The 25,116-nt window shown below is 35.0% G+C and overlaps 1 protein-coding gene across 9 annotated transcripts in view; it reads left to right on the forward strand.

The window, feature by feature from the left end:
• The first annotated feature begins 16,554 nt into the window (after positions 1-16,554).
• Positions 16,555-25,116, forward strand: part of LOC131048511 (granule-bound starch synthase 2, chloroplastic/amyloplastic) — a 188,564-nt gene continuing 180,002 nt past the window's right edge. For 4 of the 9 annotated variants that reach the window (XM_057982470.2, XM_057982477.2, XM_057982476.2 and 1 more), the window contains exons 1-2: positions 16,555-16,835; positions 19,977-20,461. In XM_057982470.2, the coding sequence (XP_057838453.1) occupies positions 20,036-20,461 (426 nt within the window). In that variant the 5' untranslated portion in view covers positions 16,555-16,835; positions 19,977-20,035. Of the gene's footprint in view, positions 16,836-18,340; positions 18,397-18,475; positions 18,633-19,385; positions 19,654-19,976; positions 20,462-25,116 lie in introns of all 9 variants that reach the window. The other 5 variants (XM_057982471.2, XM_057982474.2, XM_057982472.2 and 2 more) reach the window with 5 other exon arrangements.

Genomic DNA, 25,116 nt, shown 5'->3' on the forward strand with positions numbered 1-25,116 from the left:
TCTTAGAGAAATCCGTGATCTCGCATCTCTAACTCAGAAGCTATCAAATCCTTTTATGCCTCTGAAATCATCGTCCTCACTTGTCTAATCAACCTCGACTCAAGAGAAACCTTCAAACTAGTCCCTCAGGAACGATTCAACATCCAAGCCTTAAAAAATTTAGGTTGCGAGCTAGCGACCAGATAGTTTGTGGTTAAGTTTTATGGTTATCGCCAGCTCGTGAGGTAAAATGTCTGAAGACGTGATCAAGCCGCTAGCTGACAACAAGTTGGTTTGGGTTTATATTACGAGGTCTCTAGCTTTTTGGGTGTTAATGTTTTATGTTACCGAGCTGGAGATTGTTAGTGAAATTGCTTTGGTCGCAAGGTCTCGAGTTGGTCTGATGTCATACATTATAGTTGCGAGAGTTAGCGAGTAACTCATTTCATACAGTTGCCACTAGCTCTCATGTTTATTTAATGTTAGCATTTTTAGGTCACGAGCTAGCGACTAGACAATTTGTGGTTAAGTTTAATGGTTATCGCCAGCTCGTGAAGTTAAATGTCTAAAGACCTGATCTAGTCGCGAGCTTGCGAGTGAGGTGCTAGCGGTTAATAGATAAACAGTTTTATGTTGGCGAGTACGCGACAAGGGTTAAAGTTACCACTATCTCCAAGTCGTTGCGGTGACGATGACTTAACATTTGTGGTCGAGAATTGGTGAGTGCCAGTTCAGTTTCCCTCAGTCGCTAGATCTCGAGGTCACGAAGGCTTACATTTTCAGCTTGCGAGTTGGAGATAGAGAGAGTTGTAAGGGCTTGTCGTTGGGTCGTGAGATTTTCTAATGGCTAGTCTTCCTGGCAGAGAGTTGACGACTATGTGCCACGTGTTTTAATTACTTAAAGTTAATATCTTGAAATCGCCAATATCTTTTTTTTATGATTTGAAAATAGCTTGAAATCGCCAATATTTTATTTTTATGATTTGAAAATAGCTTGAAATTGCCAATTTTTTTTGTTTATGGTTTGAAAACAGTTTGAAATTGCCAATATTTTATTTTTATGGTTTGAAAATAGGTTGAAATCGCCAATGCAAATATTTTTTTGGTTTTAAAAACATTACCATTCACCCATGCAATTATTTTTTGGGTTTTAAAAACAGTACAATTCGCCAGGATTTTTCACAAACTTTGAGCGATCACGGCTAATTTGCCAATGGAGATTATTATTTTTCTTCGTAAACCGTAAAAATTCACCAGTAAAATTAAAATTTTCTTTGGAATTATACAACTTTCACCAGGTTTTTACACCTTGTCCAACGGAGGGGTTTCTTTAAGTTTTCTCTGGCCTAAGGCCCATGGAACTAGAACAACAAATTGAACTTCTCTTTGCTCACTAGCTTTGTCATTGCATTCACACCTTCTCCAACTTCACCTTTCCATCTTCTACCATATCACAAAGTGAAACTATACATCAATATGCTTTGTTTTGTCAAGGAAGGTAGGATTCTTTCCAAGAAAAATGGCGCTCTGACTATCACAACAAATAGTATGCTATCCTCCATCAAAACCAATGTATGAACACATACATAAAATAAAAATGGCTTCCTTACAACAATGATTAATTGCCATGTACTCTACCTTTGTAGTAGACAAAACAACTACAACTTGTCACTTACTCATCCAACTAATAGCACTGCTAAACATTGTCAACATCTAACCACTAACGTATCCTTTTCTGTCAATGTCACCTACCTAATATAAATCTACATATCCATGAATACACAATGAATATCAATATCAAGTATGATATACATGAAAACACAATGAATACTTAGATGTATCCTATAAATATCTGAACACTCTTCACCACATCTTGATACACCCATATAGGATTAGCCAAAAATATATAGGTTTCCCATTGGTTGGGAAATGTTTGGTCTTGTACAAAGCATACCATACATCAAACCACCTACAACACTTGCATAAGCAACTTTGGTCATGTCCTCCATCTAAGTAGAATATCTTGGACAATCCTCAATAGATAAATTTGTTCCTTGTAAAACAAGAACTAATAAGGATCTACAAGCCGACATGTTGAATCTCTCCAACACATAGCTCACATACTATGGCTCAACTAGAGCTTTTAATTGGATCTATCTCTTTTGATCTCTATTTCCAAAATGTACCTAGCTGCATCTAGATCTTTCATTTCAAATTGTGTTGGTAGCGAATATTTCAAGTAAAAAATCATGCTTTTGCCATAGCCAATAAACAACATATCATCTATGTATAAAATAATAGTGAGAATGCAACAATTAACATATTTAAAATAAACACAATGGTTAGAATTTGACCTCTAAAACCTGAAACTCAACACATAGGTATCTGTAGACACCTAAAATTGTCATGTTTAATTAAATAAATATTTTTATTTATTTAAATTACCCCTTCCTAATTAAATAAATATTATATTTATTTAATTGATCCCACTTCCTCTATTAAGTAAATAAATTTTTATTTATTTAATTAATTCATTAGCCTTTTCTATCCATGACACATGTCATTCATCTCTTAATTCTTCTCTTACTTACCCTGTTTATCATTTAATTATTTCCTATACCTGCCTTTTAATCCTAGCCGACCATTTATCTTTACACCTCTTAATCCTATCCCCCCATTTCGTACATTGTTCTCTATATAAGAGGATACTCTCCTTCATTATCAACCCTAATGACACAATCAATCTTATGCAATCAAGGTATCAACCACATTTTTGTTCTTTGTTGAGCTCTTGTGCACACATAAAATCTGAGAGCAAATATATCAAACAAGATCAATGGAGAAAGGAAGAAATGGAGATTGAAACCCTACTAGACATGTGAAGGGTATATCTTGCTTTATTTTGTTAATTTGCATGATCTTAGGTATCTTCATTTGTGAATGGTGGATGCTTTTCATTTTCAGGATAGAGTTTTATGGTTGGATCTTTGTTAGTCTTTCAATAGTTTGTGGTAAAGGGCTAAAGCCAAGCTCTTCCAAGCTACTATAAATAAAAGAGTTTGTGACGAAAGTTGCAAGAAACGGGTGTTACACGCTGCTATAATGGCGTTATGACTCCCCATAAACCCTATAGAGTGTAACCTCTATAGGCTGGGAGACCTTCCATTCAACGGAGTGTAACACGCTGCTGATTATAGCCAAACAGATGCGCTTACTAGAAACCTTTTATGCTAGAAGCCAAAAACCTTCTAGTTGTTGGTACATGAGGAGGTTAGACCTCTGATGGTGTCTCACATTTTCACGGTTCTTAGTAGAGATACAAAGTTCACCACGAGGAGTTTTCATGGGGATTGGTGCTTGGCTGCCCCAGAGAAGTGAGTGTCGTGGAGGGGAATCAATGGGGTCAAGCATCTAAGTCTCCACTTTGAATAAGCGTAGTTGGGAAACCAAGTGAGATCCAACAACTATTGTCCTGGCTAGCCTTGGGATTTGTGCTTGCAATCATTATCAAAGAATCAATCAAACATTTTTAAACAAACATTGTGTCTGCCATGTTTTCCAAGTGTATGCAAAACAAATAAGGACATTTCACAATCACACTTGAAATTGAAACACTTTATCATTTTTGGACAAAAACACATTCAGACATTGGGTCTTCACTATTTTTCTATGTTTTCTTGCCCCTAAAAGTTGAAACGTTGAGATTTGGTCACATTCAACAACTTTACAATTGGACAAAATTGCAAAACATTTTCAGATCGCGTTTGTATCAGTTTAAACCACGTCTATGTTGGGAAATCATGTCTGTGCAAAGAAAAAATCACATTTGGGTATAAGAGAGATATACTATCACATTTACCCAAAAAAAACTATAAAATTGTGTTTGTGTTGTCAAAAATTGCGTCTTTGTTGGATTTCTGCGTCTGTGTAGAGCAAAATCGTGTTTGTGAACTTCAAGCTAAAAATTGTCATTATCACCAAAAATTGCATCTGTGTTTACTGTAATTGTGTCTGGGATCAGAAATCACGTTTGAGTTTAGGAAAAATGCGTCTGTGTTTACAGCTGAGAAATTACAAGAAAATTGTCATGAGAAAAAGGACTTAAGTTTTTCAGACTCAAAGAGCTTCTAAGGTTGCTTCCTTTAGGGCTTCATTCTTCAATCAACCTATCTTGGTCACACATAGTCAATCATTTTCCTTCACTTGCATTGCCCTCATACATCTTTTTTAAATTTGATTCAAAAGGTTACTTGCTTGTCCTCATTACACTTTGCAAACATACTACAACACAACACTAGGTGATTCCCATATCAAGATCTTTCATCTGAGGGTCTCATTTGGTCTTCTTGAGTCAAGGTCAACTTACCTCATCAAGAGATCCATCATCTCTTGGGAAGCCACACCTTACTCTAGAAACGTACATACTTTGGTCTTACACTCTTGGACATTGCAAGTTTACGTTAGATTCATCTATACTTCATACACCTCTTGGTCTTCCATAGTCTTTCAATTCTCATCCTACCTTTCATTTTGGTCAAGACTTTAGTCCATGGTTTAAACCCATTTACAAAGGTCTAGAAGGGAAGCCAAAGAAGTTCTAAGATCTTTAAACATGAGTACCTATGAGTTTGATGGAGATGAATTTTACAATCGCAGTAATAGACCAGACAATGACAATGACAACAATGAGAACAACAATGGAAATGATGATGACAATGGCAATGCATCCATGGATTCTGCAGAAGTTAAGGAAACTATCATGGATCCCCATTTTAACAAATTGGTTCAAGAAATCATGAAAAATGATAGACAATATTTCTTCCAAGTTAAGGCACAAAGTGAAACAAGATTACCCTATGATTTAGATATGTCACAATTTTGGAGGATGATCCAAGTATTAGCTTAGAAGACATCATGGTGGTAACAGGAGAGAGCATTCCATGCCTGAGTCACCTTCATCCTTATTTCAAAAACCGGAAGTTCCCAATACCTATGCTCATGCAAATTTTACTAGGAACTCTCATGAACAACCCTATAGTCGTCCTTTTCCATGGAGGATAACTACCACTACACATGATCATGATGATACCCAAGATCATACCAATGCATACAATTACACCCAAGAAAACATTTAAAATCATGACACAAGGAGACCCTGCGTCAGATTTGGGGGCAATACTCAAGATCACTCTTATGATACCTCCCATTCTCATGGTCATGACATGTATTGACCTAGACCTAGTTCTCCTCATTACAACACCATACCAAATGGTCCATATCTAAGCTATAACTATGTTCCTCCTCCATATGAACACATCTATGATCAATACCATCCATATATGCATTATATCCCTCCTCCTCCACCTGGTGGCTCAAACATGGGACTTGTTCAAAGAGAAAAGACACCACCCAAGAATGACTTGCAACAACAAATCAAGGATTTACAAAAATAAATGGCGGACATGAATACACCAAAGCAACAATACACAATGAAAGATATATGTCCCTACCCATTTGATAGAAGTATTTCGATGCCTCCATTTCCCCCACATTTTATGACACCAAAGCTTGACAAATACAAAGGGAAAGGGGATCCTAAGGCACACATAAGACAATTTTTCACATCTTGCATTGAGGTAGCGGGAGCATGATGATATTGTTCCCACAAAGCTTAGGTGAACAAGAAATTGAATGGCTCTCCCAACTTCCACTAGAATTAAGTCATGGAGTGATCTAACAGAAGCTTTCATATAACTCTTCTCATGCAACATTGAAACAGATGTGTCAGTAGCTACCTTGTGCAATACTAAGTAGAAAAATGGGGAATCTTTTTCTTCATCCTTACAGTGATGGAGAGGTCTTGCTAGTTGATTCTCTTGTGATATCCCACAAAAAGAAATGGTAGAAATGTTCACTCAAAATGTCAACAAGGATACTAGATATGAGATAAGAAAATCTTGTTTGTTTACCTTCAAAGAGTTCATTTAGAAAGGAATGGCAACAAAAAAATTCCTTATTGAACAAGGTATCATAAAAATATTCAAAGAGAACAAAGAGGAATCAAATGGGAAAGACAAACCTCGCTTTTGGAACAAGAATACGAAAACAGATAATGATGGGATAGTAGATGCAAATGTTGTAAAACCCAAAATGACTTTTATCGGTGCAAGCTCATCTAATACAAATAGTCAAGTGAACAATCAAAGGCAGTCAAAAACTTGAAGGAAATACACTCTGTTGGGAGAACCAATTGAAACAACATTCAATAAGTTAGATGCAAACAAGCTAATAACACTACTAGATAATCCACCATATGAGCTTAAAGTAAAACCAAATTGGTGGAATGATGATGAATATTGTGAGTATCACAAGAGCAAAGGGCATTTAACTAGCAATTCTCACAGATTGAAGAATATCATACAAGATCTCATTGACAAAGGTGACATAGAAGTGGATGGTCATACCTCCAATGAGGAACATGCGATGTTTAAGGAGCCATTTCCTAAATATGATAAAGGAAAATCCAAGACTATAAATAATCAAGATAATTATACCAAGACACCCTATGATTATGATTCTACTATTAATCATATTTTAATGGATAATCATGTTTCAACCATTATCATAAAGGACAAAGCTCATGAGGGTTCTACCCAAAGGAGTAAAGTTTTTTTAAAAGGCATTGGACCATCTTCTTCATTTTCTAAAGATGAAACCTCTGAATGTAATGTCACAACCCATTGAGGTAAAGTGACCTTGCAAGGCGTTCGACCCAAGATCACAACCTCATCATCTACGAAGAATGAGTATGACCTCGTAGATCAGTTAGGGAAGACACCCACCTTCATTTTCATCCTTGAGATTTTGCATATATCCCCTTCACATAAGGCCATTCTTGACAAAGTATTAAGAGAGACTTCTGTACCCACTGATTTGAACGTGGACCAATTTCAAGCCATGGTGGGATACCTTTCCATTCCGCATAGCCTCACATTCACAGAAGTCGATGATGCATTTGTAACCCAACCTCATAATGCACCTCTACATATTGAAGCCTCTCTCCATAAAAATTGAATAAAACGAGTCTTGATAGGTGGAGGATCAAATCTGAACATTTGTACATGGAAGACTATTGAGCAATTGGGATATTATGAAAAGGCTGTAAATTCTACACATGCAATCACCATTAAGGCATATGATGATGAAGAGCGCTCATCCAAGGGCACAGTCACCTTACCTCTCAGAGTTGGGCTAGTTACAAAGGATGTGGTATGTCAAGTCCTTGATCTAGAGCTCACATATAATATACTCTTGGGACGTCCATGGATTGATGAAATGAGAGTCGTTCCTTCAATATATCATCAATGTATCAAGTTCCCACACAATGGAGTTTAAGTAACAATAAAAGGTGATCCAAATTTGTTCATATATTTCAATAACTTGCAACCAAGATCAAAGATAATAATTCCAATTAATAGAGAAGCAACTCCATCATCAACATATGTGGATCCAAAGTCCTTGAAAGCTTCTACATCAAAGAAACCAGAGCTCAAAGAAAAATCCAAGGTTAAAGACATGGGATGTGATGAGTATAGATCTTTCATGTTGATCAACTCCCATTATCTCCTAAGACATTTAGTCGACAGGAACAACCTATAAATAACTTTCAATATCAAGGAATTGGGTGTGAACCACCTAGTGTTGTGGCTACTAAGTCTAAATGCAAATCTCCTCTAGTGGTCCAAGCAACTCTTGATATCAATAGTCCTAAGAGTGGTTCCAACAAAAAATCTATTGAATATATTGCCAACCCTCTTGAGAAATACTATAGCCTTACCATTTCATCCACTCATTCCATTTCCACTCCTCTCGTAGACTTGGATCAACAAGAATCACAAAACCTCTTCTAACTAGGGATCAAAAACCAAGCCTTGAAAGGAAAAATCTAAAAGTCAAAAATAAAGAAAAGTCCTCTAGTCCAAATCAAAATCAAAAGATATTGGACTCTGCAAAAATCAAAGTCAAGGATAAAAATACTATGAAGGAAAAAAAACAAGAGTTGATCTCCCCTAATACCAAAATAACTAGGGGCAAAAGTTCTAAAATTTCAAGTCAAAAAGAATTCTTGTTGATCCTAAGTCTCCATCATGCTATCCTACTTTCACTTCTTTTCGCAATCATAAGGCTTCATAACTCATCCACTTGTTCCACACATCCATCCTTTTTTGGTGATACATCACATCAATGGACCTTTAATGGAACTTCCTCAAAGGACTTTGTTGCTGGGATGCCCAAACTTCTTTAGGTGACACACATATGGGCTAACGTAGTCTACGCATTAGTAATTCTACCTTAGTTCCTTCATCAAAGAAGACAATCAAGGGAGAAATATATTATTCAGTCAAGGAACATCGAAGCTACAATTATAAGGTAAAGCCTCTCATATTTGAGGTGGGTGACTTAGTTCTCAGAGAAAATCTTAAGAATCAACAAGATAGAGAGAAGAAGGGCAAGTTCGAACCAAATTGGTTTGGTCCTTACGTCATCACAACAGTCTATGGATTAGGTGCATATCAACTCTCAACACCATATGGAGAACCTATGGAGGATTCTATCAACAACATGCACCTTTTGCAGGTTTTACACAGTTTTTCATATCATCCCATTGTCAAAAATACAAAAAAAAAAATCAAAAATACAAAAAAAACCAAAAAAAACCAAAAAAAACCAAAAAAAACCAAAAAAAACCAGAAAAATAATTAAAAAAAATCATTACTTGGTGGAAACCTGGCAAAAAGGCACCTTGTGACATAAAAAAAATTGAAAAAATAAAAAAAAGTAAAGAGAAATAAATTCGTCCAATGGTTGAAACCACTTCGGTGTCTTCCTGGGAAAGTACCATGGTAAAAACCGGGTTACTGATGCCATGTGTAGAGACATTGATCCTCCCTCCTTCAGGATTCAATCTCATCCTTTCACCTTGCACACACTCAACCTATCCATCCACAATAAATTTACCCATTCCCATCATAGCTTGTTATTGATCTACGTAAGATTGGTTAGCCATTCATAATAAACCTCCCTTTTCACCCTTTCCTTCCATAATAAATTAGGTCCAATCTATAACTGGGGAAAAATTCTAAATCTAGTGATGGAAATGGTAACTTGAGCATCACATGTTTTGAGGAGCATCGTCTTTTTGTTCTTCCTTCTTTTCACGCACAATCTACAATCATAAGTCATTTTCATCGCCGATCTGTAATAAAGTTTCATTCTTCTTCACAATAAAGTATCATTTTCATAGATTTAGTCAGTTTCAGATGAGACGCAATCATTAGTGGGCTTTCAACAAATGAAATCTTTCAGCAGACTTTGGCAACAACATGGTTTTTCAGCACGATTTGTCCTTTATCAAGATGACAACATTGTGACCAAATCCAACATGTTAACATATGTGGCAAGAAACACAAGTAACTTGAAGATTTCATTGTGTGTTGGTGTCAAGTCTTGGTTTTTCTTTTGATTTTATCTTTTGGTGGCATGTCCTTTAGCTTTTCTAGGATGTCTCTAACTAGAGATTCTATCTCTAGGATGTCTTTGAATAGAAAGGCGAGGATGGGATATGTTCACTTATTGTTTTGATGTCATTGGATTGTCTCTTATTAATGCTATGACTTGTCCAAGGATATGAAGACATTGTAAGTCTAGTGTGAACTGGGGCATTCCTTGTTTGCGACTGTCTGATCTCCATGCAAATGGGTATAATGACTTTCTGGTTCGAACCTATACCTCGATTGTCATAACCTATTTGCCATAATAAAGCGCAATGATGAAAATAGCACACGAGCTCTTTCACTTCCATATCTTCTACCTTCCATCCCCCTTTCTTGGTTGACCTCCATTGTCCTTCCTGAGTCCATGTAGCCCGCTATCACATGACTGAGTATAATGAAACGCCAAAAATATTTGCATTTCATTCACCTGCATTACCACATATTAGCATTATATGCATACATATAGATATTACAATCGCATCACATCCTGCACACACCACTGATTAGCATATCATATATATATTTGCATTCTCATCATGTAAATAATCATAGCATGTCATACATCTATCTATGGTACATCCACATTTACATCATGCATGGCATATAAAACATAAAAGAACAAAAAATAATGCATCTCATCATGTACATATTTTGCATCCATATCATAATCATCATCATAAGCATCATAAAATCATTATAAGAACATGTATATATAAACTGCATCATCATATATAATCACAAACACATAGTACACATGCATATAGCTACCAAAAGGATGGATCATCTCTCATATATATATATGAATCAAAATAATAAACTTGTCATGATACAATGATGTCAATATCATATATGGCTACAAAATTACCCAAAGGTGCCTACATCATCATAAAAAAATGATACAAAATGGGATCTAAGGGAGCTACGATGAAGACCCTCCCTCAAAGCCAACTGTCTTTGAAGGAATTTGAGCTCCCAAAGGACTAGGCCCTGGATCATCTCGTCTATCCCCTCTTGTAGACCCTGCGGGACCATCTTTTCACCAAAGTAGTTATCAATCCTGTGTTTGCCCAAATCATAGGCATATACATAATGTGTCTCAATCCCATCATCTTGATCATGATGTGGTCCTCAGCAATCAAATCTATTTGTAACCATTAGGTCATAGAGAATCTCTCTCTAGACTCAATCTTGGGTAAGTACTCCTACATCCAATGAAATAAATCATGTCAATCCTAGTGGTACTCATGTTTACCACATAGTGCTACTTCTATCCTAGTGCTTATGTCTATCACATGGTGTTGCATCCTAGTGTATATGTTTGTCACATTGTATTATATCCTATCTTGCTAGAGCACTCGCCAGATTTTATCAATTCGACGACTTATCCTATATTTAGCTTAGCAAACCTACTTGTTTTAGGGCACCTGTTCGAGTGAATCCTCTCAGTAACTTATCCAATTGGTAGCGTATGTTCATCACAAAACTATATATTTTGGCCTTTTAAGACATATACACGATTTTGTTGATTCCTCTTGAGTCAATCTTTTTCCTGCGTGACTTTGTCACCCTATCTTGTAAGTCATTTCTAGCCTTTCTTTCTTATCGAGAGATTGTCTACGATCTTTTCAAATATTTTCATCCAATCTCTCAAGGGGGCATATCATTCCCATCTTGGTGCAACTTTGTATCAGTTTTTCTTCTTTGAGCCAACGTCGACAAGATGCATTGTCTCAAAGAGGGCCAAAATGTAGACACCTAAAATTGTCCTATTTAATTAAATAAATATTTGTGTTTATTTAATTATTTGATCCTAATTCTTTTATTAATAAAATAAATCTTTATTTATTTATTTAATTCACTTTATCACTTTCTAGCCTTTTTTCATTAGCCTTTTTTATCCATGACACATGTCATTCATCTCTTAATTCTTCTCTTACCTACCCCCTTTATCATTTAATTATTTCCTCTACCTACCCTTTAATCCTAGCCGACCATTTATCTTTACACCTCTTAATCTTATCCCTCCATTTCGTACAATGTTCTCTATATAAGAGGATACTCTCCTTCATTATCAACTGTAATGACACAATCAATCTTATGCAATCAAGCCTTCTTGTAATCAAGGTATCAACCACATTTCTGTTCTTTGTTGAGCTCTTGTGCACACATAAAATCTGAGAGCAAATATATCAAACAAGATCAATGGAGATAGGAAGAAATGGAGATTGAAACCCTACTAGACATGTGAAGGGTATATCTTGCTTTATTTTGTTGATTTGCATGATCTTAGGTATCTTCATTTGTGTATGGTGGATGGTTTTCATTGCTAGGATAGGGTTTTGTGGTTGGATCTTTGTTAGTCTTTCAATATTATTGTTTTCATCATCAATTTTCACCGTATATAGTATCAAACTTTTGGTACCACATTTAGGAGACTGTTTCAGACTATATAGAAATTTCTTCAACTTACAAACTATATTCTATTTACCTTTGATCATGAATGCTCTGGCTATGACATGTAAATTTTTTCCTTCAAATCACCATGAAGGAATGTCGTCTTCACATCCATCTGATCAACTTCCAAGTCATAAGTTGTTGCATGTGATGAAAGGAATCGAATGGATGTCAGCTCGGCTATAGAAGATACTATTTCAACATAATCAATATCCTCCACCTGAGAATACTCCTTTGTGACCAGTCATGCTTAATACTTTTTGTAGACGACTAAAATCGTCCTAGCCTAATTAAACAAACATTTTATTTATTTAATTATGTTATCCAAAGCCTTCTATTAATTAAATAGATTTTTATTTATTTAATTAATTCACTAATCCTCTTCTAGACTTTCCCCATTTAAATAAATATTTGTATTTATTTAAATCATCCTTTGCCAAAATTAAATGAATATTTTATTAGTCCCATCTCTTCTATTATTTAAATAAATCTTTTTTTATTTAATTAATTCATTAAATTTTTCCCTCCATAACAACTGTCATTCATGTCTTAATTTACCTTTAACCAGCTCTCTAATATATTCCTATTTTCTATACCTACCCTCTAATTTGAGCTGACCTCTTATCCCTCCACCTCTTAATCCTAACCCTCCATTTTTAGGGTGTTCTCTATAAAAGAGGATCCTTTCTCTACTCTTTCATATAGGAATCAATCAATCAAGTGTCTAGATACTCTCATATTGCATACACAACTGCAATCCATTCTCTATTGAGCTCTTGTGCACAATATAAAATTTGAGAGCAAACATAACCATAATATCAAGCAAGATCAATGGAGATGAATGGTATAATTTTTCCAATTTGATGTTTTGCATGATTTTAGGTTCTTTATTTGTGTATGGTGGTTTGATTGTAGAGCTAGGTTTTATGTGGTTGAATCTTATTTGGTTTTACAATATTTTATTTTCCAATTCTAGCATATTCACTTCTCAACACTAACATTTGAAACACATTTCTTTTTTAACACCCATTTGTATCCAATAGGTTTTTCATCCTTTGGGCAAAGGATCCAAATCCCTTGTGTTATTTTTCTTTAATGCAACAATATCTTCTTCTATGGCTTTCTTTAGTGAACCTTCATCATATATACACATAGCTTCTCTAATATTCCTAGACTTATCATTGTTAGCAATCAAAGCACAAATACAATTGAAATCTAATAATGAATTTCCAAGCCTTTCCTATTGCCACCTAGCACACGTAGACCTCCTCAATTGTCGAGGTTAAGTTTTGTAGCATCCTAAAATTGCACCCTTTGCAATTTTGACCACATTTGGGGCCCTCACCTTAGTGTTCTCATCCCTATGCTTAATTGGGACCCATTTATGGTTGTATCATGCAAAATTGGCATCAATACCACATTCTACCTTGCATTGCACCTTAACCCTGGCCCAAATATGGGGTAGGACCGGGGCGTGGTGCCTTGGTCCTCACTAGGACCATGGTGCCACGCCATAGTCCTCCCTAATTGGGGCCCATTTCAAACCCTTTTCCCCATCTTAAATGTGAGCGAGAAATCTTACTTCATGTCAACCTATGTAAGAAAATTAACATAATTGATGACAGAGAAGTATATAAGGAGGTCTTCCCCTCTCATTTGGATATGCATCCATGATAGATGAAATTGGGAGCACTATAATCAAGCAATCAAGCATTGAAGCATTGAAGCATTCATCATCAAGCATTTATAGAGGTCTTGAAGGCTACATATTCTTCATCTATCTATTGTGGAGCAACTTGACATCATTCATTTGCAAGCATGTGTGTGTGATTAGGGTTTTGTCATGTTCATGCCACTTTCATACAACATATGCAATTATATTCAAGAAACAAAGCATCATTATCAATAATTCCAAATCTGAGGTATATCCTTCCATTGTTTTATTTCAGTATTTGCAACATTTCATTCAAGGTTGATTCCAAATCAAGGTTTGAATTAGGCAAACCCCTATTCCCAAACTATTTCCCCTTGTTTATGTGTGTAGGAAACATGTATAGAGTTGTGATCTTCAGGATAAGCTTTATTTGTAGAGACAAATCATCCCCCTTTGGTTTACGAAAAGTTCAGAGGATCGTTGTGATGTGCCATGGTCCTGGATTTTTAGGAGCTTTTTCGAAGATCAAATCCGACTCGGCTTATACTGCTTAGATCCAGTCGATGCACACAAAAATCCCAGATCTATAGATCACTATTTTTTTAGTTGTTTCTCAATTGCTTGATGTCAAATTGAATTTCATTATGTGTGGATGTGATTGCCGGATGTTCAAAAGAGAGGGAAAAGCATCCTTTTATAATTGCCTATCGGGAAAATTGATTAATTTTCCAACATGAGCCGACATGGAGCTAGGAATGCCACTGGAATTTGAAATGCTAAATTGGGTTTTTGAGGGCCCCAAAATGAGGAGGACCAAGGTGCCATGCCTTGGTCCTACCCTATTTTGGGACTAGGACAAGGTGCCAAATGTATGGAAAAAGTAAAAAATGGCGCAATACGCGAGGGGCATGAGCATAATCAGGTCCAATCAGGTCCAATCAGGCCAAGGGGCACAAATGCTAAGGTAGGGACCTAATGCAATTAGAATTTTAACGGGGTGCAAGTTTAGGATGTATATATATATATATATATATATATATATATATATATATATATATATATATATATATATATATATATATATATATATATATATATATATATATATATATATAATGATTTCCCAAACATAAGACATCTTGGATATTTGAAACTGAATTTTTTGCTTTATTTGAAGGTTTCCCCCTCGAAACGACACTACAAAGATAATAATAAAAGCATTTTTTTATCTCATTTTTGCATATTCCTATTTTTTGGTTTATTTAATATTGTAGGTTTCTTATAGTAACATGCCATGCACTTCAACACCTTGTCACCCATCATCCACCAAGTGAAGAAGATCATTACTAGTTCCCATTTAGGTGGACTTTCTCCTCTCTATCTTATGATTATTCACAGTGAGATTAAATTTGCATTTGTTGCTACTTGCATTACATAAGGTACTAATTGAATCTTTTTCCTCTATTTTGTAGGTTGCCGTTGAGAGTATGTAAAAAAGCTACACCTGCATTATAACATTTTGTAGGGCACATTACTTAACATATGTTCCCTTTGTATCCTTTTATATATAAATATTGACATTATGTGCATTTTTGTGAGTGCTACACACTTAGAGATGCATGATCATTCTAGGATCTACATATACCTCAAAGTGACAATAAAATATAATTGTAAAATTTGCATACCCATGCCATTTTCCATTTAGTTTATGCCCATTTTGAGAAGAGTGATATAATCTATTTATAAATTGACTATTGACACCATTTATTGTAAAGTTGGACTCTTTCTCCCATGTAATTACTCTTCCATTTACACACATTTCCTCATCCTTTATCCATATATTTTCCACATTTGTTAGCATTCTCATGTATTCTTCATTTATGATACCCATTCACTCACTTATCTCTAAAAATTTCATTCCCACCTCGATTCTACCTTTTTTTTTTTTCACCATAATGACTTATTGTTTACTATTTTAATCACAAGTTTGAGCCTTAACCCAAATTGACATCTTCTTATATTTGTTGGAAGCATACTAATAATATTTGAATTATTTTTCTCTTAGAGTTTGATTGGTCAAGTCCATAGTTAGAAGAATCAACCCCACATTGATGGATTTGACCTCTAACTTTTTAAATTCAAATTGAAATTTCGGATAACTCTTACCCATTCTTTTCATTATTAGATAAACATATCAATATTTGCATGATTTATTGATATTGATTTTTAGTTAGAGAGATTCAATTGCATCCATAATATCATTCACCTTTAAGAAAGGAAATACTTTGATTGTTGCACTATAACAAATCTAGGTCTACACATTCATCCTAGGAGCATTTGCATGGCTACATATTGCTATCTTTGATCTCTCACCTAATTTTTAATTTTGACCCTCCTCAAGACACAAGAACAATCTTTTAAAATATCTCTAGTCTTAGATATTAGAAACAAAAGAGAGAGTAAAGATGAATTAGATGAACTAGAAAGAAAGACTATACAAATTGCAAGATCATTTTTTTAATATGAACTTAAACTTGATTCTAGACCAACCTCCATAATGCAAACATCCGAATTTCAAAACCATATCATATTATACTCATTCTTCAATCACATTACTAAATACATTTCTTTCTTATATTTACTTTCCATACCTTACCATAACTTTCAAAACACATTAACACACTAATTATATAATTTTATTAAAACTAAATTAATCTATGTTTGTTTATATAGTCAGATTGATTTATCCTAAATCCGATTTCTTTACCTTGTTGAATTTTGTTAACCAACAAAAATTAGGAAGGAAAACCTTTAACATTGTATTTATTCTGCTATGATCAATACGAAAAAAAAACCTACCAACCTTTAACCTTCAAAAGCATATTGAAAACATTACGAATCTTTTGTCGTACTCTTCCCGCGCTTTATACACGCCATAAACAGCTCGATCACTTTTACCCTTCCAGACATGCATAACAATAACAATGTTAACGTTTAAATTCCAAGCTTGAGCTCCACATAACACCATTCAAGGAGACCACCTTTTCCTCTCTTGCCCACATGGCCTAGTAAGCCTTATGGCATTCTGTACAGCCTATGGTTGTTCCTGCTGTGTGGATTGCAATTTAATCAATATATTCATTCAATTTATTCAAAACGCTGGCCTAATTACGCAACTTGATAATTCTGTCCAGGTGAGGATTTCATATTTGTTCATTTTTTAAGCTAAAGGGAGGTTCCTGTCGTTAAGACTGCTCTTGATCTCGCTCTATATTTTCTTAGGGTGATTTACAATGCCAGAAAATGAATTTACTCCATGTTTGCATATCAGTTTTGAAATCCAATAGTTTGCGTCCATTTTTGTTGTTGTAAATATTTCCTTGGGTGGAATTACTATGAGGCCTCAAATTATTGGTCAAGTTGAATTGAAAATGTTGGGTATAAGCCGCTGCTTACTGCCCATTTGATTACACTGGCTGCATTGTCATAAGTTCCTGATGCATTCAAGGTATTTCGTTTTAATGTAATTCAGGATCGTTGTGCCTGAACCTTTACTTTTTGTTTTTCCTGTGGAATCTGTTTTATGTTTTAATTCTTCTTATTGCCATATTTCTCACGTCCTTCAGTGAGCATCTTTTTCTTATTTTTTTACAATTTGTTTAATTCCTCTGAGGGCAGTACTTGGAGTATATATATTTAAATATTTTTTTATTAGTAAGATTTTCCTTACTGGAAGTCGTTGCATTTGGTCAAATTTACCTAGCACGGGCACATTGCCCTGTCTTATGGATGTTATACTTAAACCCAAATTGGACTATCAACATTTGTACATATGAGTATGTCACCTTTCTCCTATGGGAGACCCAGAATTAGCTGTAACAGTCCACCCAATTTAGACTCTGAACATTTCTACATATTAGACACAACATTTTACATACTCAGCATGTAATTTATCTCTTGGAGATTTGGACATGGGTTTCTACTACAAACGGGCATAGAATTGGACGTGGTAGTTTGCTCAATTTAAATTCTGGTCTCCACCATAAAAGCCTTAATGATGTACCACTTGAGCTCATATCTTTTGACAAGGAGGGAATGCACTATCAAGGCCAGACAGATAGCATCTATTCTATCAGAATTTTTGTGTACCCTGTACTCAGCTTCTCCCACTTCACCATATCACTAGTTCATGGCTTGCTGGAGTAGGTCTTCAATTTAAATATAAATTTAATTTAGCATATGCTCATATTATTTCTTTCCTATAACCTTAACATTGAGTATATATTTAAAGGATACGAAAAAAATCATGTCCCTGTTTGTCTTTTCTCACATAATCTATTCTTTGGGTTTCACTCAGTGTGTTGAGACTTGGAAAATCTCAGTGAGGGCTTGTAGATCTGAGTCCCAATCAGCCATGACGGTCTCACACATCTGGGCGAGGACTTGCAGATCCAAGTCTGAGTCATTCACAAAAACTCTGCAGCCTCAACTCGCAGGCTCGGCCAAATCTGTCAAAACAATGGAAAATCAATTTAAAAAAAAACCCATATTTTTTTTTCATTTACTATTTAATTTTTTTGATGTCCGACTTTGCCAAATTTTTGAACTGAGTATGAGTCCGAGGTTTCACTTTCTTGTAACTATCTTTAATCAACATTAGATTTCAGTATGTTATTCTGATTTCGCTGCCTTTTCCTAGGATTTGGCATTGGAAAATTTCGCGTGTGGATTATATGGCATCCATTGTTGGACAAGGTAATTTACCAAATTTCAACAATAAACATTTCTTGGGGATTTGAACATGAAATACCTCTTAACAAGTCCATTTGCCCAGGCCTTTTCTTAATTCATTTCTGGATTGATAGTACTGAATTCCAGCTTACAAATTGCACTGAAATTTTCATTTTAGTGTATGGTCCATGAGCTCGCCTGCTTTTGAACCTGGACAAGTTCAGTGGTAAGCCTCCAACTTTCTGCTAGAACATAATCTGGTAAGCTGCTTTTGGTCAGGATTCATATTATGTTGGGATTTGCTTATTTCTTGGTCACTTGGCATTTACACCTATAAAATTTCCCCATGTATTTGGTGGGCTTCAAGTTTAATATTTGTATAACTGTATTACTCTTCTGATGTCTATAGTGTTCTCTGTTGGAATTCAACATGGTTGGATTTCAAATTGTCACTCTTATCCCTTTTCTTTTTTCCTCATATTACTCTTTTGGAATCAAACCCTTTCCAGGTTTTGGAACTGTTATTCTGATCAAAGTACCTGTTTCTTATTGTTCTCGTAGTATAGCTCATGTGTCTTGTCCTACAATAAAACCTGTACTGCATTTTGGCTTTTCCGTTTTTGTTCTGATCATACGTGTATTTGTTTTCAGTGTATTTGAACTTGTTTTGAATATCTGCATAGCAGATCACTTGGCCTATATTTTGTTGTCAAAATAAATCTGAATCTGGTTTCAATTTGTTAATCTGATTTAACTACCCATGTTTGAATAGCTTTCCTCTTTGAACTGAATTTGTGTTCAGTTTGTTAGGTTTAATTGATTATGATATCCATATCTTTCAATTTTGAGTTTGCCTCCTGGGGGAACAGTGGAATTTGTGTCGAGTATAGAAATCTATTGATAATAAATTACGCATATGGCAGGATGGTTCTTTCTTCAAGTTCAATTTTACACTCTTGTTGTCTATAACAAGAAGGATTTGGTTATTGATTTGTAGCTTCTTGATGACTCAGTGACCACCAAGAGCTTTTCCAAACTCAGCTACATTTCAAGTTATGTTGGAGAGATTCGATTCAGACAAATTACCACTGCTTGTTAAGTTTTCACTCTCTCCAGGGATAACCTTTGAGGAATGATTGGCATAGATTGTTCTTAGAATGTCTCTGCCTCTGCTCGCAATTAAACCAGAAATGTTATCTCAAAGTCGAAGCAACTTTAACAATGCTAGGAAGCTGCTCAAGATAACAAGAACATTTGGATGATGGTCTCTTGAAAAAACAAGTAAAATAACATATAACTCTTCTTAGTTGACAGGGTTTAACCTCTGTTCAGATCAGGGCTTCATTTCAATATGTGATCAAATTGAAATTGTGATCCGTCACTTAGAGGTTTACTTTTTGTTTATTAATATCAAATTGTGATCCGTCAGTTGTGGATTAGTTTGTTACAGTACCGGTAAAGGTTATGGAGGGTGTGTTCAATATGTGAAGAAATGTCTTATGTGATTCGTTTTGTGTCAATTCAAGCATCTTAGCCGTGAAATTAAGTGCATTGGAATTGATTTTATACACAATAATTAAAATTTAATTACTTTTTGCCTGCAGGTCACACGAATGATTATGTCACCTCAGTCTTAGAATTTTAAACATTCCTACTGAAATTGATGGGTAACCCAGTTTCTTTAAGTCCACACAATTCTATCTCAATTTTCTCTGCAATTCCTCTTTCTTCACAAGTTTCCCCATATTTAGACCAAAGACTTTTGGTCAAGCCTTGTTGTTCTTTCCATCGGACTTCAGGTCATAAAATAAGATCTGATTTATTGTCCTTGAGTCCTGCTAAAGTTTTAAGGCCTGACACTTGTTCAGCAGCAGATGTCTGCACAAAGTTATTCATTTATAGAACAGCCCAAGCTCCTTCAGGTATTCCAGTCATTAGGTCTAATGGGTTTTCTTATAGGGGGAGGTTTATGATGAAATCACATAATGGAAATGCAAAGAACGAAGATGATGCTAGAGAGGCGGCCTTTCAAGCTAGTGTAAAGCAGAGTAGGAAGTTGTTGGATTTGCAAGATCGACATCATGAGAAGGTATACAATTAATCTTTTTAAATTTTGATTGAGTTTCTTTTATCAGTAGATCCCTATTTATAAGGTTTTTATGATATGTGCTCTAGTCAGTGGGAATTGGTTTCCTTAATTACATTGGTAAGAGTGCAAACCTTGTAGTTGATTTGCCGAGCCGATTAGCTACTAATTAAAATAGTGGGTGTTTGGGGGAACCATAAATTGTCCTAAAAAAATAGAAAAATTGAAATTGATCACAATCTTCAGTATTTCAGATTAGGCATCAGGGATATAGGAGCAGTTTGGTATCTTTTCCAGAGATGGATCATAACAATTTTAAAATTTATAGTAACAATCTTAAAGCAGTATCACACTTATATTAGCAAAAGATAAGTTAATTGTTCACTGTGGACTATCGTTGGGTACAATATATGATTTTAATCATGGACTTTACCTGGGGACAGCTTAGGAAGCTCTAAAATTCCAAACATGTAGGAAGATTTCTTTTTAATCATTATTTTATTGGGAAAGTTTTTAAAATCAAATAACATTTGATTAGAGTGCAGCAAGATTACCATTTCACCAGAGCCATGGTCAATGTTATAGATTATGCAAAATGACACTCTCAACAACAAGTGACACTGGATAAATTCTAGCAGATATTACATCACAGAAAAATATTTTTGCCAGGAGCCTTTTGTTCTTGAATAAGAAATCAATTGTGCAGTTTCACGATGAATGTTTGAAAGACTGAGTCAAGAAGGATGAAGCTTTAAGTTTAATGGGTGAAAATGAATGTGCTTATTATAACCATTTTTTGAGTATGTTTTTGAGAGTTTCTTTTTCACACTGTATTTAGCATGCATTGAGATTGAACTTTTGATTGTCATAATTTAGTTTTATTTCTTGAAACACAAAGAAGCTGCCAGGAGAAGGTATTAAGCTGAATGTATTATGCAAATATTGTCTGAGCTGACAATCCAAGCCAGAAAATATATTTTTGTCAACAGGTACTCCAATGGTTGATCAGTTTCTTAGATTGTTTTTCAGTGACATTTTTTGTGCCCGTTATAAAATTCTTTTTGAGTATTTCATCATAGAGAATAGAACGTAAGGTAAAGCTCTTAAAGTATGCTGACTATAGTCTTTTCTCACATAACATGAAATACATTGTTGAAGCCATGAAAATGCTTTAGGGCCTGTGGATTGGAATAGTCAAATACATATATAATATTCAAGGATGCTAGAATTTCTATTGACAGTACTTTAAATGAATAATAGTAAACAAAAAGTTGTCACTGAGTTTTTTGTTCAATTTATTCATTTTACTTAGTATCATAAATTCTTGTAGGAAAATCAAACTCGTTCTATAATACATTTTTGTAAGAGAACCATGTTTACTGCCAAATGATAACACTACCAATTGCAATGTAAACAGAATATTTTAATAGATGCTGCTGTGCATTTTTAATGCACTCCAATTCAAAACGTTTGCTTTCATTGTGCATAGCTGTACACGCTGATTAAAATAAGCAATGGCAACATTTGAAGTGTCTGTTTCAATGATCACCTGGGCATGAAAGCGTGCTTACACATCATTGATCAATAATCATCCAACAGATTACACAGCTTTTATGGTCACTGGATGACATTCTAGTATATAAATGGTGCTGGGAGTCAAAGTAGCGACGACACAATATATATGGTGAAGCACATTTAGGCATTGCACAAGTAAATGCAGGTCAATTAGAAGATATGCAACATATGATGTGGCTCAAATAATTGTGCAGCTTCAGCTTTTTTTCATATCTCCAAATTGGTCCGCACCTTCCATCTCAAAAGGATCAATATCCATTGCAAGTGCAAGAAGTGCCAGAGATCATATCAGTATAGAGAAGTGGAAATCACCTATGTTCCACTGAGTTTCCGGGACAGGGGGTGGGGGGATGTGTTTCAGGGACGGGATTTTTTATAGGCCATTTTTTGTGGACAATGGGGGATGGATATATGTATATATATATATATGGAAATTTCAGATATTCATATTCACATATACATTATAGAATTAAAAGTACTTAGTAAAACACAACAATAGAGTTCACATGAGTGATGAGAGTTGAACAAATTAATAGTACTACTTAATAGCTTCCATAATTCATGTCAAACAATCAATGTGCATATGATATAAAATTGAAAAATAGTAATACTTGATACACCACAATGCTGAAAGGTAACAAGTTTGCAATACAAATGTCAAAATGACAAAGTCACAAATGTCAAAATAATAGTAATGGAAAGTATGATGGCTGCCTCTAATTGGTATCTGCCAACATTGCATCAAAATTAGAGCTTGAATCGCTATCACTTTGAGAGGCTGGCTCATCTAATGGAACTCCAACCAATCCTTCCTGTGTCTCCTCCTCATCAATTCAAGCGACGTCCTATGGATCAACACCCCACCGCAATGCTGGACTCTGTCAATACTCTAAAATTTGGTGATCCTGGAGTCGCAAAACACTATGCACGACCACTAATTTCTCTGCATGGCCACTTAGAGTGGCTGTATCAGCATATCTAATGACATCCACAGCTAGTGAAATGGGGCTATTATATTTAAAAACAAAAATATGAAAAAAAAAACCAAGTTAGAATTTAGAAAATTAAAATCAGCAATCAAATTATAAATTTAAAATGTATTAATAAAATAAAAGTTAGAAAGTTAATAAAAAATATTAATAACAATTTTTTTACCTCACATTGGACTGCCAATCATCATCAATTTTTTTTTGTTTGATGCTTCTGAATTAACCATCATCAACTATAGAGCCTCCTACACCTCGAATATCCTCTCTAACAAAAAATAATAGCTGGCATACCTTATCTCTATGGGCTTGAAGAATTCCTTCTTTGAAATGTCTTTAAGAGAGCAGGTGAGGCATGACGGTTGCAAATAAACATCTAAATATCTCTAGCCTCTACAACTACCTGCTGCACCCAATCCATCTTCCCTATGTCTTTCAATGCATTGTTCAATGCATGAACACAAGAAGGGGTCCAAAAGATGTCCTTGTAAGCACCCTCAACCATCAAAATGACTAATTTGCACACGCATCAAATCAGTAACCACCTGCACAACATTGGCTGCTCCAATCTCCTCTATGGCATCTCTCAAAATATAAAACTGAAATTCAGCATCCTTGCGTTTCCCAAAACAATCAATGGCTCTAAGAAAATATGAGGCAACTGAACATGTGACTATGATGTTGATAAGTGGCCAATGTCTAATATTGGTCCACCCATCCATGACAATAGAGAAATTCGTCTTAATTCAATATTGTCTCATGTCCTCCATTACCACACTCACTTTGGAATATTCTTTGTTGGGGAGTGTAGAGCATAGTTTATGTTCTTTAGAGGGGGCGAATGAGGTACAAACAACTGCTATCTCTAATCATTTGTTTGAAGTAGGGAGTGTAAATGATGTTCAATTCTCAATTCAATATGCAAGTTATATTCTAGTTTTTAATTTTCTTGATCTATGTATTATCTATTTATATGATAAATCTGACTATCTTCTTTTCTTTGGCAGGTGAGAGGAGCATTTATTGATTTCGATGTCCTTCTCACAAATATCGATTGATATGTATATGCAAGTGGGGAGGATCAAGCAATGCCTTGACCGGTCATGTCTTTTAGACATGACCGATCAAGACATTACTTGATCGCACCCTTTGATTCATTGTTTACAATTATTAATCGGTGTATACTTTAATCAACAACCCGATACTAATTGGTGCATACTTAACTTATTACCCGATACCAATCGGTGTCTACATGGCTTGTTACCCGATACCAATCGGTGTATGCTTTGCCACCCGATAACAATTGGTTAATCCCGATAACCATTATTTGTTCACTGTTTAATAAATCAACCGATATAAATCGGAATACATGGTTAGCCCGATAATAATCGGTGATCACAGTTATAATGCAAATCGATATTAATTGGTATACTATGCTATGATATGATTATTGATAGTTTGAGCATTGATCGAACTAAGTAGATTGAACATATACAAATGAAGAATGATCATCAAATGAAGGAACAATAGCTTGAAGTTTTTTTTTTTCTCATAGTTTATTGATAGGTTAAATGATTGAATGAGAGACTTCATTTATCTCTCATTCAATCATTTATCTTACCGAAGCTATCATGCATTAACACTCCCTCATAGCTAGGTAAGATAAATGAAAAACAATATATCAAGCATCACAATTCAAATGATGGTTAGTATTCTTTACACAATCTGTCTCTCTAGAAAATCATATCACCTAATCACATTGTATGAAGTATCACCTAAACACGTGATACAAATGTCCATCACGTCAATCTTGTGATGACAGGATATCACCTAAGCATGTGATATCAGTATTGCCTAAACATGCAATACTTAAGGATAATCATATGAGAAAGATTAAATTCTCATCTTATCCAAGTTGTGGTATGTACACTAACATCTTATACAAATGTTTTATCACAACACAATCATGGCACATCCATGACACACCAGAGATCCAACATGATAACTGGTTTGGACATCGTAAGATCGTCACCTTATAATGTCTACATACAAGTGTTCATTATCTTGAGAGATTGTCACCTCTTAGATGTGAACCCA

Source organism: Cryptomeria japonica, chromosome 2 (assembly GCF_030272615.1).
Source record: "Cryptomeria japonica chromosome 2, Sugi_1.0, whole genome shotgun sequence".
Taxonomy (NCBI): Eukaryota; Viridiplantae; Streptophyta; class Pinopsida; order Cupressales; family Cupressaceae; genus Cryptomeria; species Cryptomeria japonica.